This window comes from Cebus imitator, unplaced genomic scaffold, assembly GCF_001604975.1.
Source record: "Cebus imitator isolate Cc_AM_T3 unplaced genomic scaffold, Cebus_imitator-1.0 Scaffold124, whole genome shotgun sequence".
Lineage (NCBI taxonomy): Eukaryota > Metazoa > Chordata > Mammalia > Primates > Cebidae > Cebus > Cebus imitator.
The window spans coordinates 4,832,824-4,852,563 of record NW_016107439.1 but is presented as its reverse complement, the minus strand read 5'-3'; the positions used below and the strand labels follow the sequence as shown (position 1 = coordinate 4,852,563).

The window sequence follows — 19,740 nt, the reverse complement described above, 5'->3', positions numbered from 1 at the left end:
GTTGAAATGCTGATAAAAAGGAGGAGCTAAGAGTGTGAAAAGATATTATATGTCAATTATAAGTTTAAAAATTAATTTTAAGAAAATATAAAGATAATATATATGCAAAAAACATTTAAACTATAGATTGGAGAAAATTATTCTATAAAGTCCAATGAGAAACTGGTAGATCCAGGACAAAAACCCTCTCAAGTGTTAATTCTCTTCCATCACAAAGAAAATTTTTTTTAAAAAGTTATAACTGAAAGTAACAAATAAAAATATCCACAAAACTTTTAAAATAAAATGTTATCTGTATTATGGAGAGCTAACATTAAGATGTTTTGATTTTTTTTCAAATTTTTGTTGGAATCTCAAGATTATTTCAATGATACGCTTTTAAGAAATACACCTGCAATTTCTTGAAGGTGTACACAATCTCTTATAGGCTATATGTTGTGCAAGTTTTTAATCTTTCTAAAGCCTTAGTTCTGCATTTTGAAACTAAGTCCAACAAGACTTAATATAGAAGTCTTTGTTTTGAGAAATAATGGAAGTAATGCAAGTAAAGTACTTAGCACAGTGATTAACTTGTAGTTAGTGTTCAAAAGGTTGTATCATTTTTACTACTAATGTGCAGAAAAGAGGTAACCTGGCAGGCTTGAGGCTGCTGTCCCAAGAAAGGCCTGTTTACAAGGTTGGTCCTTTTCTGGCATCTGAGAATTTGGACTTTGGGAGGATCCCCTATCCCCAACACTGATGAGGTGGCTCACGGTACCTAAACCTTACAAAAAATGTATTTCATGCTGAAGACCTGCTTCCCTCCTGGAGTCTGGAACTTTGGTACACTAGGCATAGGACATCTAAGTGAGCAGCCTCCAACAAAAACTTTGGGCACTGAGTCTCTAATAGCACCATATTTCATAATTACCACAATTTGATGCTGGAGGAATTATGTACATCCTCTGGGACTCTACCAATAAGATTCTTGGAAGGTTACACCTGCCCTCACACGCCTTTTCCCTTTGCTGATTTCAGTTTGAATCTTTTTGCTGTAATAAATCATAGCTGTGAGTATGACTCAATGCTGAGTCCTGTGAGTCGTCATAGTGAATCACTGAATGTGCAGGTGGAGTTGGGATCCCTGGCACGAGCTTCCCCATTCCCTCAACGTTGTAAGTTATCTGCCAGCTTCCATACTGGGGCAGTGTAACAGACAACAAGCCAACCAAATTAAGAGTTCCAAAGTCCAACTCTAAAAATTCCTGATTTCTTCACTAACAATAGTTGCAAATTAACATACTACAATTTTTTTAAATTCAACATCTCTACCTATAGAAATCTGTTCCTCATGTTTCTTACCGTTATTTGTAGATCTTTTTCCTGACCAAACTCCAGCGCTTCTCCTCCCTGGCTCCCATCTCATTATCCCATGGAGCTTCCACTGAAACATCAGGTGGTCTGTCCCCTATGTCATTTAGCCTCTTGACTAGAAAGCAACGTCACTTATGAAACCTCCAGTGTCCTTTGCTCTGTGTCATTTTGAACAGGTTTAAATAATATAAACTGCCAGGAAGATCTTTTTTCAGTTCACTAGAATATGCAGAATTAACTAACTGTCATAAGTGAATTAACTAACTAGCATAGAGAAAGGAAGACAAACTAAAGAATGACCCACAGCGAAAATTGAAATACAAGTTTTACAAAATTAGACTTTGAGGAAATTGAGGAAATAGTCTGACTGAATTTCTTGTCATCTAGAATAGGATTTCTCAGCATATTTCAAAAAAACCCAGTAAGGTTTATTATGTAACAGGAATAATTTCAAGAAAAGCTTGCTGTCATCATGTGCAGAATAAGGAGAAGAGAGATGTCTTCTGCCTGTCATTATGAACTGAGAGTTTTCACAGAGTAGTAGTGGCACTTGGTGGCCACGAATAAACTACAAATCATAGCTACTAGGATCAATCAACAGCCTCCTCATTGTTTTTCTATTGAAAACAGAAGAACTATGAACAATGAAAATAAATATCTCTAGGGCTATTTATTTTATTCCCAAATGGCCCCTGTAGTTCTAATTTACTTCTAAAGTCATATTTTTTTAACAAAATATTATTTTTAAAAATCTGTCGATTTGCACAGATTACTCATGTCACATCTTTTTTCTTTCTTTCCTTCTTTCCTTTTATAGATGGAGTCTTGCTCTATTGCCCAGGTTGAAGTGCAGTGGCACAATCTCAGCTCACTGCAATCTCTGTCTCCCGGGTTCAAGCAATTCTCCTGCCTCAGCCTCCTGAGTAGCTGGGATTACAGGCACAAGCCACCAACATGCCCAGCTAATTTTTTTGTATGTTTAGCAGAGGTGGGGTTTCACTATGGTGGCCAGGCTGGTCTCGAACTCCTGACCTCAAGTGATCCACCCACCTGGGCCTCCCAAAGTGCTGGAATTACAGGCGTCAGCCACCTCACCCAGCCCTCACATCCTTTTTTGAATCGCAGCTTTCAGGGATAGGGAGATGGAAATGAGAAGATTCATCCACAGCAAACAGTGAACTGAGCACATTAGCGCAAAAATGGAAGACACAGAGCAACAAGGTGTTGCTGGCCATGCCTAGAAGCCAGGCAGAGAGTTGTTAGGGAATTTAGCTCAGCACTGTCAAGAGTTTTATTATTTTAAGAAGCCCGATTCGTTTTTGTTTTTGTTTTTGTTTTGCTATTGACAATTATTTAACTATGAGAGGCCAACAAATCTGTGACCACCTTTCAAGCCATAGGTCACAAATATGCCAGTGAATGTTGGTCCATGAGGCAAGAAACCACAAGGGGTGAAAATGGCCAGCTCATCAGAGGAGTGGGGGTGAAGGCAGGAATAAGTAACAGGACTAGGCTCCCTGGGCCAGGCAGCAGCAGCCGGAAAGGAGGTGAGCTCTGCCAGGAAGTGTTAAAGGCTGGGTGTTTCTGTGCCATGACTATGTCCTCATTCCGTCCTTTCTGGTTTTCAGGATGGCTGAGGCTGTTCCAGGGCAAGATGGTGAGTCAGGTTCAGAAGGAAGAGGGAGGCCATTTTTGTCCTCTTTCTCCTTAAGCTAAAGCAAAAGGGATACTTTAAACTTGATATGTACTCACTTCTTCAAAGTGAGTTCCCAATTGCAATGTATTTCAATGGTATCTGCCCAGACTGTGAAGCAAACAATGCTGGTTTCTGAGACTTTTTTGATTAGTAAAAAAATCACATTTTACCACTTTCACTTATTTTCTTAGACTTACTGCAGCGGACCCTTAAACAACATAGGCTTGAACTGCATGGGTCCATTTATAGAGGGATTTTTCTCTCAGTAAAAGTCACAGAGTGTGCCTCCCTCTCCTGCTTCCCCATCTACCTCCTCTGCCTCTTCCACCTCTGCCACCCCTAAGACAGCAAAGCCAACACCTCCTCTTCCTCCTCTCAGCCTATTCAGCGTGAAGATGACAAGGAACAAGTCCTGTATGATGATCCGCTTCCCCTTAATAAATAGTAAATTTTCTCTTTTGTATGAGTATCTTAATAATATTTTGTTTTCTCTAGCTTACCTTATTGTAAGAGTACAGTATATACTATATATAACAAGCCAAATATATGGTAATGTACCGTCTATGTCATCAGTAAGACTTCCAGTCAACAGCAGGCTATTAGTAGTTAAGTTTGGGGGGAGTCAACAGTTACATGCAGATTTTTGACTGCACAAGGGTGGGTGTCCCTAACCCTGCATTGTTCAAGGGTCAACTGTATATTAAAATCAAATTATAACAAATTATTACCATACAACAAAAATGTGTTAATGTTTCCTTTAAAGTTTGTTTTAGGTTTAAAAATAATTCACATTTCTGCTAACCGTCCTTGTCTAAAACACTTTTTAATTTTTTGGTTTAAAAAGGAAATATAGCACATATATTATAGTTATATAATAGCCCCGACAGGGACTAGGGCAGCTCCACATAATCAAATACATTAATATTTCTGCACACATACACACATACAGATACAAAAACACATACAGGTTTTGCAAATAAGAGTTTTGAGGTTTTGGTTTTCAGCATTTTGGGGACTTAAGGATAAAGGAGTATGGTCCTTAATTACATGAACCTGCAGAATACCACAGGTCACAATGAAGAGCCACAGCAGAAACCATCATGAGACACAATGCCATTCTGTGTAAATTGGTGGAAACCAAATCACAGAGAAACCAGTGGGAGGAAAAAAAATACAACTATATCAACTTCTGAGGAAGATACTCTAGACAAAAAAGCAGAATTAAAACTAAACCAGGGCCAGGTGTGGTGGCTCATGCCTGTGATCCTACCAGTTTGGGAGACCCAGATGGGTAGATCACTTGAGATCAGGGGTTCAAGACCAGCCTAGCCAATATGGTAAAACCCCATCTCTACTACAAATACAAAAATGAGCAGGGAGTGGTAGCACACACCTGTAATCCCAGCTACTCGGGAGGCTGAGACAGGAGAATTGCTTGAGCCTGGGAGGTGGAGGTTGCTGTGAGCCAAGAATGTGCCGCTGCACTCCAGCCTGGGCAGCAGAGCAAGGCTCTGTCTCAAAAAAAAAAAAAAAAAAAAAACTAAACCAGGATCACTAACAGCCCACTGAAACCAACTGCATAACAGCATATGGTTAACCAAGGGCAACCCAGTTCCCAGTCAGTCCCTGGATCCCAAGGATATTTCTAGCAGAGATGTCAATACATGGCAGTACTAGCAAATGCCATACCCAACATGTCAGGAGCAAAAGCGCCAGAGGTGACCACACATTCACAGGCCTCATTCTAGCAGTGGAAGGAGAAGCTAAAGCCACCAACAAGCCAGATGTGTACTAACCACACATTCACCCGTGCCACGTTTGTTAGTGAGCTGCTTCTCCCTGCTGTCATCAAGGGAACTTTGTAGTAGCTGCTTATCACACACACACATACACACAAAAAGAATGTTTAAAAACTCTGCTTTAGGTCAACGTTGATAACCTGTTGTGTCCACCAAATAACTAACCAGTTTTAAGTAACTTCTACTTAATAATGAAGATTTATTCATATAAAGCAATGAACATGGATACAATTTATACTTGCTAAAGAAGACTTTGACACATAATAGGTAGTTTACAGGAGAGAGCCATATATACAATGCATCTTATTAATTCCATGAAAATCTAAAAGTAATGTCATCTAATAGATTAATTCAGTAGCTTAATTATACTAAACCTATAATTAACAGATTTGTTAATAATTTCTATCCATATTCTAAACTTCATCTTTCACATCCAAATGATAATAAATCATTACTTCATTAACCCAAAACATCTTCAATAAGATTGGAGAGGAAGGCAGTATTATAAAATAGTTATCAACACAGAAAGCAGCAAAGTAAATTGTGATGGTCTCCTACCTCTGCTCGACCCTCATAGTAAGTTAGCATGGATTTTGTAAGTACAAAAAGTCGCTCTTTGTAGTTTAAGGGTGATGTCTTCTTTTTCTGCTGTGACCTTTTAATAAGAATCTCCTCCAAAATAGTGTTAAAACTCATCTCGATCTTCTGATGACTCCTTCTCCTGCCACTGAAGATCCCAGGATTCTACAGTGAAAAAAGTTAAAATGGGACAGTTTAATTTTCCATAGATGTTGCCATTTCAAATTACCAAAATCAGCTTCACCCTCACCCCTGCTGTGGCAGAGTGTTGATCTCTGTGCCCAAATTGAGAATGCCTGGGGCACAAGAAATCAACCTCCTCACCTTTTCCAGTCTCCATCCTGTTCTTCCATTCTCATCATTTCATGAGAAAGTCTAATCAAGGTTCTAGATAATGATGATTCATTCCTATGTACCTCTCACACACACACACCCCCCTTAGCTTTTTGGCACACTCCTACTATTTGATCACAGGGAACAAATATCTCAGATGGAAAGGCACATTTTGTCACCTGTGTGGCTGATTTATACTGATATTTGAACTGCTTCAGGATCTTGGTACACAAAACAGATGACCTTACAGACAGCAGATTCATGAACAAAATGAATTAGCATGGTGGTGGGTATAATTCATACTCCGAGGGTGTCTGATAAGGTTGTCATCTCAATGAAGCATCCTCGTTACCAGTGCCACAGGGATGTTCTCTAGTGCCTACACTACCATGCTGCAGAGTTTTCTTCCCTATGGCTTCTGTCTCTATCACAAGGGAAATGGAAACCCACCAGCCATAGCTAACCTGCTCAGGGCAGAGTCCATCTGGATGAGGAAGTCCTCAACCCTACAACTCCAGACTATCCATACCCAGTCTAAGCCTTTTAAAATTCAACACAATTTAACTATCTGAAAACCCAGAGACACTCAAAAAGGCCTGACAATTTATATTTGAGACAAGCTGAATTAGCAACAGCCTCTCCTTCTTTTACCTCCATTGTACCTTTAAAGAAATACAGTCCTGTATGATCTGCACATGTACTCCAGAACCTAAAGTACAATGGAAAAAAAAATAATAATTTCCATCTCAGAATTTTATATCTGACCAACCTAAGCTTCACAAGCAAAGGAGAAATAAAATCCTTTTTAGATAAAAAAGAAAAAGAAGTAACTGTCCAGGCACAGTGGCTCAGGCCTGTTATCTCAGCACTTTGGGCAGACCAGTTGAGGTGAAGAGTTCAAGAGCAGCCTGGCCAACAGAGCAAAACCTCGTCTCTACTAAAATAACAAATATTAGCTGGGCATGGTGGCACACACCTGTAATCCCAAATACTTGGGAGGCTGAGGCAGGGGAATCACTTGAACCTGCGAGGCGGAGGCTAGAGGGAGCCACATTGTGCCACTGCGCTTCAGCCTGGGTGACAGAGCAAGACTTTGTCTCAAAAATAAATAAAGAAATAGTTCATGTGCAGTGGCTCGGGCCTGTAATCCCAGCACTTTGGAAGGCTGAGGCAGGTGGATCACAAGGTCAGGAGTTCAAGACCAGCCTGGCCAATATGATGAAACCCCATCTCTACTGAAAATACAAAACATTAGCTGGGTGTGGTGGCGCACGCCTGTAGTCCCAGCTACTGGGGAGGCTGAGCCAGGAGAATCACTTGAATCCTGGCTCAGCAGTTGCAGTGAGCCGAGATTACGCCACTGCACTCCAACCTGGGCAACAAGAGCAAAATTCTGTCTCAAAATAAATAAATAAATAACCGCATATTAAAAGACAGGGGCAAGAAGAGTCACATGAACAGCATTAAATAGCTCTCTGACAGCATGGCTGGTGACTGGACAGGGTTAGCAACTGAGGAAATCTACCGTCTTCACATACAATTCGACATCTCCAATGCACCCTTCAATTTCCTATTATGGGTTGGTCATCATCCAATCAGGCCCCTCCATCTTCTGTAAGGTTCCTTCACAACAGCTTCACTCTGAACATCAGTCCCTTCATTTATAAAGTATGGAAGGAAAGACCATAAGGTCAGTGTGAGATTTGAATGAAATATGAGAAATAACTGACTATGAAAACACTACACAAATGTTTATCATCATTTTTAATTCCATGGCTGTTTTCCTAGCTCGAGGCATTATGACCTTGCATCTGGACAATGAGAGTCACTCCCCAACTAGTCTTCATTTCCTTAAGCTCTTGCCTCCTTTTATTCAAACTACCTATCTATCCATCACTCCCATTGGATCAGTCTTCAAAGATTCAGCATCGCCATTTTACTCATCAGAAATCCTCAATGCCTTCCCATCACCTACAGAGTAAAGCCAAAATTACTTAGTCTGACACTAGAGGCTGTCCACATTCTGGCCACAGCCTACCATCCCATCTTTACTTCCACTACACTCCAATCAAAATAGTCTTCCAGCAGCCAACAAACATATGAAAAAAAGCTCATCATCACTGGTCATTAGAGAAATGCAAATCAAAACCACAAGGAGATACCACTTCATTCCAGTTAGAATGGTGATCATTAAAAAGTCAGGAAACAACAGAATGCTGGAGAGGATGTGGAGAATAGAAAGCTTTTACACTATTGATGAGAGTGTAAATTAGTTCAACCACTGTGGAAGACAGTGTGGCAATTCCTCAAGGATCTAGACCAGAAATACCATTTGACCCAGAAAGCCCATTACTGGATGAATACCCAAAGGATTATAAATCATTCTACTATAAAGACACATGCACACATATGTTTATTGCAGCACTGTTCACAATAGCAAAGACTTGGAACCAACCCAAATGCCCATCAATGATAGACTAGAAAAAGAAAATATAGCATATACATACTATGGAATACTATGTATCCATAAAAAAGATGAGTTCATGTTCTTTGCAGGGACATGGATGAATCTGGAAACCATCATTCTCAGCAAACTGACAAAAGAACAGAAAACCAAATACCACATGTTCTCACTCATAAGTGGGTGTTGAAAAATGAGAAAACATGGAAACAGGGAGGGGAACATCACACACTGGGGCCTATCAGGGGGTGGCTAGGTGAGGGATAGCTTTAGGAGAAATACAAAAAAAAAGTCTTCCAAATCTCCAGAGATTCCCCTCACAGCATTCATTTCCTGGTCTAGTGGACTCTCTGCCTCACACCTATTAAAACTATACCAACTCAAAATTCATATCCTTAATGCAGTCACCCTAAGCTGACTTCAATTAATTAAAAACCTTCCAACTCCTGTGCCATCATTGCTAACACTCATCATAGAACTAATCATATGTGTCTACAGCAATTAATGTACACATTTTTAATTCTCATTTAGCTGTTAAGGAATGGTTCTCAACCTTCAGTATATATTAGAATCACCTAGAGAATTTCATTTTAATACAGATGTCTAGGCTCCACTTCCAGATTTTTTTATTCAATTGGTCTGAGATGGAGCCCTGGACATCATGATTTCACGTACAGATAGAATTGAGAGCCACTATCTTAAAGGAAGACACTGGGCTCCGCATCTCTTCCTACCACTCCTGGTGTCTACAGCAGATTCTCAGTGACCAGCTGAATCACAGAACTCATTAACCCAATAGCCACCCTAAGCTGAGGAATCACAGGAAAGCTCTTGCCCCTTTTGCGTCTAAGTTGGTCTTCCCTATTCCGTATTAAAATTTTGGCACTCCATCTGCTTTCCTAAGAAACTGTCAGAATGCAGATACCCTTCTTTGGAAATTGTCTTTTCATCTTTGTGCAACACATTTTCAAGGGTGAAAATGACTACTTATAAGTATGGATACCAGGAAAGAGCAAGCAATGCTCTCATAAATGGACCATGTGCAAACATGTAGTTTCCAACACAGTGAGCAATACCGTTGTTAACAAATGGACGGCAGACTTTTGGAAGCCCCACGAGGATAAATGGGGTGGGACTTATATGCAGTTCTAGAAGCAAAAGATGTCAACATCGGGGCAGAAAAACACATTCATGTTGAATGTCCTGGGGAAAAAAATGTTATCTGTCTGGGCTTGGTGGCTCGCACCTGTAATCCCAGCACTTTGGGAGGTCAAGGCAGGTGGATCACTTGAGGTCAGCTGGCCAACATGGTGAAACCCCATCTCTATTAAAAATACAAAAACTAGCCAGGTAAGGTGGTGGGTGCCTGTAGTCCCAGCTACTTGGGAGGCTCAGGCAGGAAAATCATTTGACCCCAGGAGACAGAAGTTGCAATGAGTCAAGATCATGCCATTGCACTCCAGTCTGAGTGACACAGCAAAACTCTGTCTCAAAAAATAAAATAAAATCACCTTATCTGACTTATATGTGTGATTACTAGTCTTATACAGAATCATACCATTTAAGCTGAAAAGAATCTTAGTAACCATCTAATCTAGCTCCCTCAAGAAACTGAGGTTCAGAAAAGTTAAATGGCTTACTCAAGGTCACACAAGTCAAGACCAGAAGAAAGTCTCCTGGTTTCTATTTACGGGCTCTCCTTACCCTTCTATCCCATACAATTAAAGTTCTCCACTGTTGTTATAATTCATTGGCCAGTGGGAAGTCCTGGTCAAAGAAAACTACTAACGTTCAGAGAGAGATAAATGAAGGAAAAGACTTCCAGCTAAAGATGTAGTGTTGGCTCCTTCCTGAAATTCCATTAAAAACAGTTATGTTGCTGTTGTTAAGGAACTGACTGTCAAGGAAATGGAAAGCAAGAAATAAAACAACAGAATTTTGGAAACTAGGAAACAAATAAATACGTGGCAGGCCCTGCCGAGGGGAAGCCTGGAAACAACGCAATTACTTCTGCAAAACTTTCAAACGGCTCAAGAATCAGCAGAACATGGTATCTCTAGAAGTGGTGACAAAGAAGGAATTAAAGCAAAAGAATTGTGGGCAAATCTGCTTAAGAAACAAAGTCCCTGATCCTCCTCTCTTCCATGCCATAGATCTAGGTGACTAACCCTCCTCAACACTGGGAGAAAACTAGAGGTTTATTTCTGAAGACCATAAAACATAGGGTCTCTATCCTAGGAGAGACTAAGTATAGTTTCGGCTGGGAGTACCACACTGAAAAGATGGAGCTTAAGTGAAACTCTATAAGTGTAAATAACAATGATGAGGCCACTCAGCTCTCTTCTTCCACCTGGCTCCAGACATCAGGACTGGACTAAGGGAAAAGTCTTGAAGACACAGACATAGAAGTGTCCCCAAAGAAATGACACAGCCAGATTACCCCTATAGTTAAGCCCACAGTCAGCAAGGCCGAATACCATGCACAAAACTTCCAACTGACACTTTTTTCTTTTGTTTGTTAAAGATGAGGTCTGTCTATGTTGCCCAGGCTAGAGTCAAATTCCTGAGCACAAGCAAACCTCCTGCCTCAGCCACCCCAAGTAGTTGAAACTACAGGTACACATGACCACACCCGGCTCAACTGACTTTTTAAAGTCCCACTCTGATAAATGAGAGAAAGACAAGGATCACCAGACATTTGAGGAAAAATTCTAATGTGAATCCAAGGTCAAAGAACAAATGCAAAAAAAGCAAACTGGAAGAAACAAAAGTTGTACAGAAAAAAAGAAAATGTTAAAAAATCAAATCAAATCAAATTAAGGGAATATACATGCATGAAACAAGGTCACAATATAGCCAAAATAAGAAACAGAGAACCATAAAAAAAAGAGGAGCTATTAGAAATCAAAAACAAAATAGAAGAAATGAAAAACTCAATAGAAAAGTAAGGACAAAAAGTTGAGAAAGTCTTTCAAAAAAACAAAACAAAAAATTTAAAAAATTAAGAAACAGAAAATGCAACAAAATTCCAGAACTCACCCAGAAAGTTCAGTGTCTAAAAAACAGAAGTTCCAGAAAAAGAAAGCAAAGAAAACAGAGTGAGAAAACAATTAAAGAAACATTTTAGGAAAACTTCCCCAAACTTAAGGTTATTTTTAGACTGAAATACAATCAAATTAAGGCACCTCTTGTAAAATTTCACAACTATGGGGATTAGCAAAATATTCAGCAAGCTTAAATGTAAGTTTCATAGAAAGGATTGAGATTCAGAATGGTAATCATCGAGAGTAATGCCAGAGAGTAGAAGACAATGAAGAAAAACTCAGAAAGACAGTGAATTCTAATCAAAAATTCTATACTCAGCCAAAGTGCCAATGAAGTAAGACATTTTTCAAATATCCGCAAAGCTTTAACAATTCTATCGCTTGTTCACCTTTCTCAAAAAGCTACTTGGGGATCTAGCCAAAATACCAAAACAAAGCAGGAAGCCAGAAAAGCGGAAACCACAAGGATTTAGAAAACAAGCATTCCAACATAAGAAAGACGTAAAGGGACTCCTCCTCCAATAGATGATGATGAACGGAAATCCCAAAATGAGTGACACCGAGCAGCCGGCCGAGAGTACAACCAGTCCAAATTGGATCAATAAGGAGATGAAACTCTTCTTCTAGGAGACGAAACTTAATGTATGCGGAGAAGAGTTATAATAAGTTAGTAAAATTTAGCCAACTTTAAAAAATAAAATAATTTCAAGGGAAAACAAGAAATTGTTTAGAAAAGGAAAAATAATCACAAGTATGCTACAGAGTTCTGCTACAAAAAACAACTACATCGTCATAATGAGGTAAACAATAGTGATAATCTTAATACTAATATAAATGTATTGGGAGTGAGAGCAGGAAGTGTGCTCCTCTGTGGGTGGGGGAGTACATTATGAAAGAGAGCTAGATCCTCCATGATAGTAGGAGGAGAAGGAGGAAAAGGTAGAGAGGAAGCCAATAAATAATACCCACATTGAAATAGCAAAAAGTAGCAATGTAAAGCTACTTAGAGACTGTCAAGAGACAAAATGACAACAAATTCAGTAAAAGTGACTTTTACTCACAGTTCATGAGTCAGGGCAGCCTCTATTCTGTAAAATATGAGAGCTCCCTCTGGGCAATGGCAGAACAATGGATTTTGTAAGGTAGGAAAAAGGAAACAGAACAATAGGAAAAAAAAAGCTGATTAGTAACATTAAGTTACTTCAGGTACTTTTTTTGGTAAAGATTAAAACAGAGGGGACTTCCTTATTACACTGATTCGCATAGAGTATAATCTCCTGTTTTCAGAAAGAAAAAAAAGTGGTCTATTTGGGGATCTACCAGCTCCCTTAAAGCTTCAGTTTGATTATGTAGCATTTACCATGAGTGACTCTATTTCTGTTTGGCCTGGGTTGTTGGGGTCTAGTGCAGGAGCTCAGTCTAAAACAACGGCTTACCATAATTTTTGTTTAATAAGATACATTGGGATGAAAAACTTTGAAAAAATGAAAACGATTGCCTCTGAGAATCAGAATATCCTTGGAGAATAGCAGTGGAAAGGTGTATGTTCTACTCTTCTGCCCTAAACAATAAAACATAAAAGCCAGAGAAGAAAATCCCATTTTCAATGAAATAAAAAGACAGCCTTCAATTCCGAACTACAAACTATGAAACACCTGCTAAATGCTATGAAATCTGGACCAAAATGGGGGAGGAGGCTGAGGGCAGATTTTCCTAAAAGTAAACATCATTGTCCTGAGTGGTCAATCTAATGACCTTTTGATAAGATCAGTGAAATCCAGAGGAATAATCAGACCACAGGAGAATCGAGGAGTATCTCTATGGAATTGCTATTCACACAGAAAAATAACAAAAGTCATTATAATTATCATTATCAAGCTTGTATTACTTTGCACTGTCCCAGTCACTAAGCACTTTCAATGCATTAAATCACTTCATTCTCTCAACAACCTTCTGAAGCATGTACTAATACTGTCTACATTTTACAGGTCACCAAGTAAGAATAAGAGCCAGGTTTTAATCCAGGCAATACGATTTCAGGGCCTATACTATTAACTACACTATACAACCTCCCTAGTGGAAAGGAAGGTAGAACTGAAGGAAAAAGTTTAATGAGGTCCCACTTCCAGCCTACTGATTTAGGAGCTTGCTAAGCGCAATTGGATTCAATCTCCAGATTTCAATAGAGATAGCCTATGACTTTCAGGGCATCACTAAGAGCCACACCAAACTCTCAATACCGAAACTGAAGGGAGATGTCCTCTCTGAATGAGGAAATAATAGGTTTGACGTTCTAAATGTTAAAACGAAGATGAAACAAAACCTCAGGATTCCAGCTTTCTCTCTCAGCCATTGCTAACTAAGGATTATGAATATCTTTTTTAAATAAAATTCCTATTCCCTTTGCCTTGGCGACTAACTGCTAAAAGACTGAACATTTTTAACACGTTAGTCTTTGAACACTAACATTCTGACAGACAACAGAAACTGTCACTATCACCAGTGAGAAACCCAAACCACCAAATTTATACTGTCTGTCCAATGTTGCAAATCTGAATATCTGACGAATAGTTTCACAGTCCAACAATTTCAGCCAACAAATCTTAAAACCTTTTTCATCATGAAAGATTCTGCCTGAAAGCAAATAATTTTTATGGCTATGCCAATTGCCCTGATCTAATACATACATAGCAATGCATTTTACGTATCAAAACATCACTATGTACCCACAAATATGTACAATTATTACTTGTCAATTTAAAAGAAAATTAAAAAAAGAAAATAGGCCAGCCGTCATGACTCATACCTGTAATCCCAGGACTTTGGGAGGCTGAGATGGGCAGATTACTTGATGCCAGAAGTTCAAGACCAGCCTGGCCAACATGCTGAAACCCTGTCTCTACTGATAAATACAAAAATTAGCGAGGTGTGGTGGCACACACCTGTAGTCCCAGCTACTAAGGAGGCTAAGGCATGAGAATAGCTTGAACCTGGGAGGCAGATGTTGCAGTGAGCCGAGATCATGCCACTGCACTCCAGCCTGGGTACTGGAGTGAGACTGTCTCAAAAAAAAAAAAAAAAAAAAAAAAAAAAAAAAAAAAAAAAAAAAAAAAAAAAAAAAAAAAAAAAAAAAAAAAAGAAAGAAAGAAAAGAAAAGAAAAGAATAATTTTTTAAAAAATAACTGATGACTAGGACAGCCTATCCTAGTCAATATCATTTTTCATAATATTTTAAGTCAAAAGAACAGGGGTGCTAAATGGGAAAGGAAATCAGAGATAGAAGAAAATACAAGTGACTGTGAGTTACCATATATGGCCTATAGTAAATAAGAGAAAAAGGGCCCAGATAACAGAGTTGGGAAAGGATGGACTATTTATAAGAGCACACAAACAGTAATTAGAGGTTGTTAAAATTCTCATCTTATTAGCTTAAGTCATATATTATGTGCCATATTTTGCCAATATCCTGCAATATTTTACCTACAGAATTAGCAACATTATATATTCAATCTAATACTGAATTATATAATTCAACCTAATAGCAATATTATATAATAAATCTAATATAATATTATATAATTCACTAATTAGGTGATGTCCTAATATTATTAAAAGTTAATTAAAGCCCTCAGTTTACAAACTTCTACGTCAGAACCGGTGACCTTATTTCACATCTCATCACAGATTTATGACAAAGTTACTGTTTGCAATTTCATCACAAGTTTATGACAAAGTTACTATTTGTTTGGAAATTTAGTGCAAATAAACATCAAACTGACCTTAATCTGAGAAATCAGATGCTGTGGTGCTTGTCAACAGTATCAGGTTATAGTTCAATTCAGAAGTACAAAATGGGTAGCTATAATATAAGAACAAATCTTACCACATGCTCTTCTGCAATATATACTCTCAGCTTAAAGCCCCAATTTTCTTTTGTAAAAGGGGATTAAATAGCAGAAATACAACAAAAGAAAAAATACTAGGATGATTTCAATCAAAATAGAGTACATTCTAGGCTCCCCATTTACATCATGAATTGGAGTTATTCCAGGATTAGGCAACATTTTAGTTCTCGAAAGGAAGTAACACTGTACACCTCTATCTTCCTGAGCTATTAAATAAAGGCACCCTGTAATAACCCGTGTTTTCTTAAAGTCTTATATATTTCTCCTTTCAGTCAGCTGATGTGCAGCAGGCCATACAGTTTTGGGTATTCATCAGCCAACCTGTTGAAGCTAGACAAGGTGAGGAACCCAAGCACCAAGAGATCTATTAAAACCCTTATCTTTCACTACCAATAGTATCTAAAGAGAGGATAAGAGAAGTCCTCTTGAGACAAAAGTTAAAAGGCCAGCTGATTTCTCATCTCTCCTTATACCATATGCCCTACCCCAGTCCACGACCATAGGGTAGATGATTACAGCATTGGACTACGGGACATGTGAACCTAGAAACAGACTAAAAGGTGCTGCCTAGCAATAGTTGTTCCTTATTGTCCGTATGCAGGTATAGGCATTGATTTAACTACTTTAAGACAGGTTCGGGTCTCACACTGCAGGTCTTCCCTGTGGTCACTGGCTACAATTGGGAATGAGGGCCTCCACTCTCATAAGAAAGAAGGAGATAAAAGGAGCAATGGATATAGAAAGAAGTTTTAGAAAAGATATTATGTGCAATACCTCCAAGAATCTAACACATTTATTTATTATACAGGAGATTCATAATTAAGTGGTTCTAGAGAGAAGCAAAAATTGTCAGGTATTAAAATAGCCATTAATCAGCTGACCACTTTGGCCCCAGTCAAATATCCCTTCCACATTACTAGGTTTTGCTTCTTTGCTGTCATCATCTCTCACTGAATGAGAGAGGCAACAGTCAACAAAAATTGCAAATAAAATATCAAATCTTCCAGAGACGAGGCATTTCAAGAAATGCTGTCAGAGAACCCCTCCAACCACACTCAATGCCACTGGGAGATAAGGATCTTATAGCTAGTTAAAAATGGAAATAATAATAATAACACAAAAGGGGTATCAAAATCAGACTAATTTTTATAATTAAAATCTTAAGATATACTGTGGCAGACTGCTTCTTACCTCTCCCCGAACCCGGCTCCCCACGCACACCCCTACACACCAATTCATTTTCCCCTTCTTTCTGCATATAGGCTGGAATATATTTATATTTACATGTATTTATATATTTATATTCCCCAGCCTTCTTTGCAGTAGACTGAGGCCATATGACTAAGTTGATGCCAAAAGGATGCATGATAGAAGTGATATGTCCTCCTTCCAGGCCATTTTCAACTTAAAGACAAGCTATTTCCCCAGGATTTAGGGCATTTTCCAGCCTCCCACAGGGCAGACTCAGCTTCCCTTATGCATCTCAGCATTATCAGAAGAAACAAGATGGAACCTGATCCTGGAAAGATTTCATGGAGCAGAGCGTAGACCAGCTCACTTACTTTGTGAGAGACAAGTATACTTCTATCTTATATTAGAAATTACATGGCCTCTTTGTTATCGTGGTTTAATATTTATTCTATGAAAAAAAAAATCCTTGCAAAAACTGGTAAAGCTTTCTAATGCTTTTGAAAAAAAAAAGGCTCGCTTTTGAATTGTGCTGATAAACTCACATGTAAAGGAAGTCAAAATTTTAATCATACATTTTTGTCAGAAAAATGATATCAAGGAAATACTAGATTCACTCTTTGTTCTGTGAATTACTTATAATCTACATGGTTCTAAATCTGAGATAAACTATTATTATCATTTTATTTTTCAGGATAAAGTCTGAATCATATCAAGTTTTTTCTCTTTTACTATTTACTGTGAAATGTAACTGGACTCGCTTTAACTGGCAAATTCTGACACCAATTCTCCTCTGATAAGGGAATTTCTTGAATAAAACAACTATTTCTCTATTTCTTGCTACTACCAAGGGAAACAGTAACAAGTGAAAATAAGACACACATAACAAATTTCTCAGTGGGTAAAGTGATCTTCAGTGCCTTTTACTAGAAGAAAGCATCAGAGTAAAGAATAAATTATATATAAAATAATCAAATACCAATGTTTGTTCCTTGGCCACAGTATTCTAAATATTTTTAATAAGAAACATTCATCCATGTCTATATATTCTTTTCTCAATGTTTTTAAAATAGGAATGAAGAATCCAAGTCATTCGTGGATTCAATTTTTTTTTTTTGAGATGGAGTCTTAACTCTGTCGCCCAGCTGGAGTGCAGGGGCACGATCTCGGCTCACTGCAACCTCTGCCACCTGGGTTCAAGCAATTCCCCTGCCTCAGCCTCCCAAGTAGCTGGGAGTACAAGCACATGCCACCACGTCCAGCTAATTTTTTGTATTTTGGTAGAGACAGGGCTTCACCATGTTGCCCAGGCTGGTCTTGATCTTCCTGATATTGTGATCTGCCCACAATTTGGCCTCCCAAAGGGCTGGGATTACAGGAGTGAGCCACCGCACCTGGCCAAGTGAATTCAATTTTTTTTTTTTTTTTTTTTTTTTTTTTACAAATGAGAAGCTTCCTTTAACAACAACAAAAAAAAATTATGAACAAAATAGAGAGATTCAGGAGGGTCTGACATATATTTAGTCTTAAGAGACCTCTCGACTAAAATGTATGAGACAATTATGGCAACTTGCATACTAACTTAATATTGATGATATCAAGGTTCATTGGTAATATTTATTTGATGATATCAAGATTTGATTATATTAAGATAGTGTTAGGTTGTTTATGATTTGCTGTGTGAGTGTGTGTGAGTGTGTGTGTGTGTGTGTGTGTGTGTGATGGTATGGTGATTATATTTTTCAGAGTTCTTAACTTTTAGAGGTATATATTGAAAAATTCACAGATAAAATAATGTCTGTGGTTTGCTTCCTAATCTGAAGGGTATGGGAGAGTATAAACAAAATAAAATTGTTCATGAGCTGATAACTATTGAAGTTTAGTGATAAGTACCAAGGGTTCTTTATATCATCCTATTTTTACTTATGTTTGAAATTTTCCACAATAAAAAGTGTTTAAAAGATATTTAAGGGAATAACATAGTTTTCCATGTCCCAGTCCTCAAACACTTCAGTTTGGTAAGAAAAAAGAGAAAAGAGTAAAAGGAGGAAGAGAAAGGAGGGGAGGGGGGAAAAGTACCAAAGCAGACAAATAATACAAGAAAAAGGTGGATGGGCTCACCTTCCCCAAGGACCACTATTACTGCCCTACCGACCTCAACACAAATACCTTCCAATGGTCCCAGTGATTCCTGTGGACCAGTAGAACTTTGTGCTAATGTAATCTGCACTACCTTTTCTCAGACATAAAGGAATATGTGATTTCTAGCTGCCAAAAATAAAACGACAGTCTAATGTAACATTCGTCCTCATTATAACTCCTCTCTTCCCTCTCTTTCCTTTCCTTTTCCCTGTTCAATTTCATGAAAGCTGAAGTTTTTTTTTCAACTCTACATCATGATAAAAAGAAGATTCTCTACAGACCAACAAAGTGCCAAAGCACAGTGGGCAGTCAGGCCAAGTGAGTATATTCAAACTGCAGACTTTTTATAAAAGAATCATTAGAGAGATCAACAAAGGTCAGTGTTATAACTGGAACTGCACAGCACACTAGATCATAAAGGCACATTTGGCCAGAGAAATATCTGCCCTTAATCCTAAAGCTTGTGGAGCTCAGTTAATGAAGAATTTCAAAAACTGAGATCCCAGCTGTTATATACCTGATCTCTACCAGGAAAAAAAAAAAAAAACTGTTAAAAATACTAGTATTCCATAGAAAATATTCTCATAGATGATTTGTAACAAATAAAAATTACAAACTATACTCAAAAAGTATCATGGATGTATGTCATGGTCAAACTACTGTTTGGAAAGTATCTAATGACATTGTCATAGGTCCCATCTCTAATGAAGTAAATTGACAATGGACTTTTCTGTTCTTTGCTCTACTCATCATTGTCATTATCTGTCCCAGTTATGATATGCAGTGCAGGTATTTTTTTTAAATACCTGTAAATTCATTGACGCTCTTCTCATGGGTCTATGTCACCTCCTCTTGAATTGGAGTAGGCTTGTGACTCCTTTGACTAATACAGGACAGCAGAAATGCCTGAGGCTATGACATAAAAGCCAAGCAGCTCCTGCTTGATTTTTTTAGACACCTAGCTCTTTGAATATTCTCCCTCTTGGAATCCAGCCACTATACTGAGAGAAGCCCATTGCAAGTAGAGAAATCACATACAGTTCTATTGCAGAATTCCTGCTGAGCTCAGCCTTCAAATCATCTCAGCCCAGAAGCCAGACACACGAGTGAGAGACCTTCAGATGATTCCAGCCCCTTGTGGTTAAGTCAGCCCCAGCCACTAAAGTTTTCCAAGATAAGAGGCTTGACATTCCCAATGTCAACTAACTTTAACCTTCAGAATTCACGAGCGTGACAAAAT

The 19,740-nt window shown here is 38.4% G+C and overlaps 1 protein-coding gene across 4 annotated transcripts in view; it reads right to left on the bottom strand.

Annotated features, from left to right (window-relative positions):
* The window catches only part of TEC (tec protein tyrosine kinase), a 135,245-nt gene that overhangs the window by 82,801 nt on the left and 32,704 nt on the right, over positions 1-19,740 (bottom strand). For all 4 annotated transcript variants that reach the window (XR_001828625.2, XM_017540318.2, XM_017540319.2 and 1 more), the window contains exon 2: positions 5,407-5,592. Coding sequence is in view for 3 of the 4 variants with exons in the window: in XM_017540318.2 (XP_017395807.1) it covers positions 5,407-5,544 (138 nt within the window). In the remaining variant the exon portion in view is untranslated. The remainder of the gene's footprint in view (positions 1-5,406; positions 5,593-19,740) is intronic.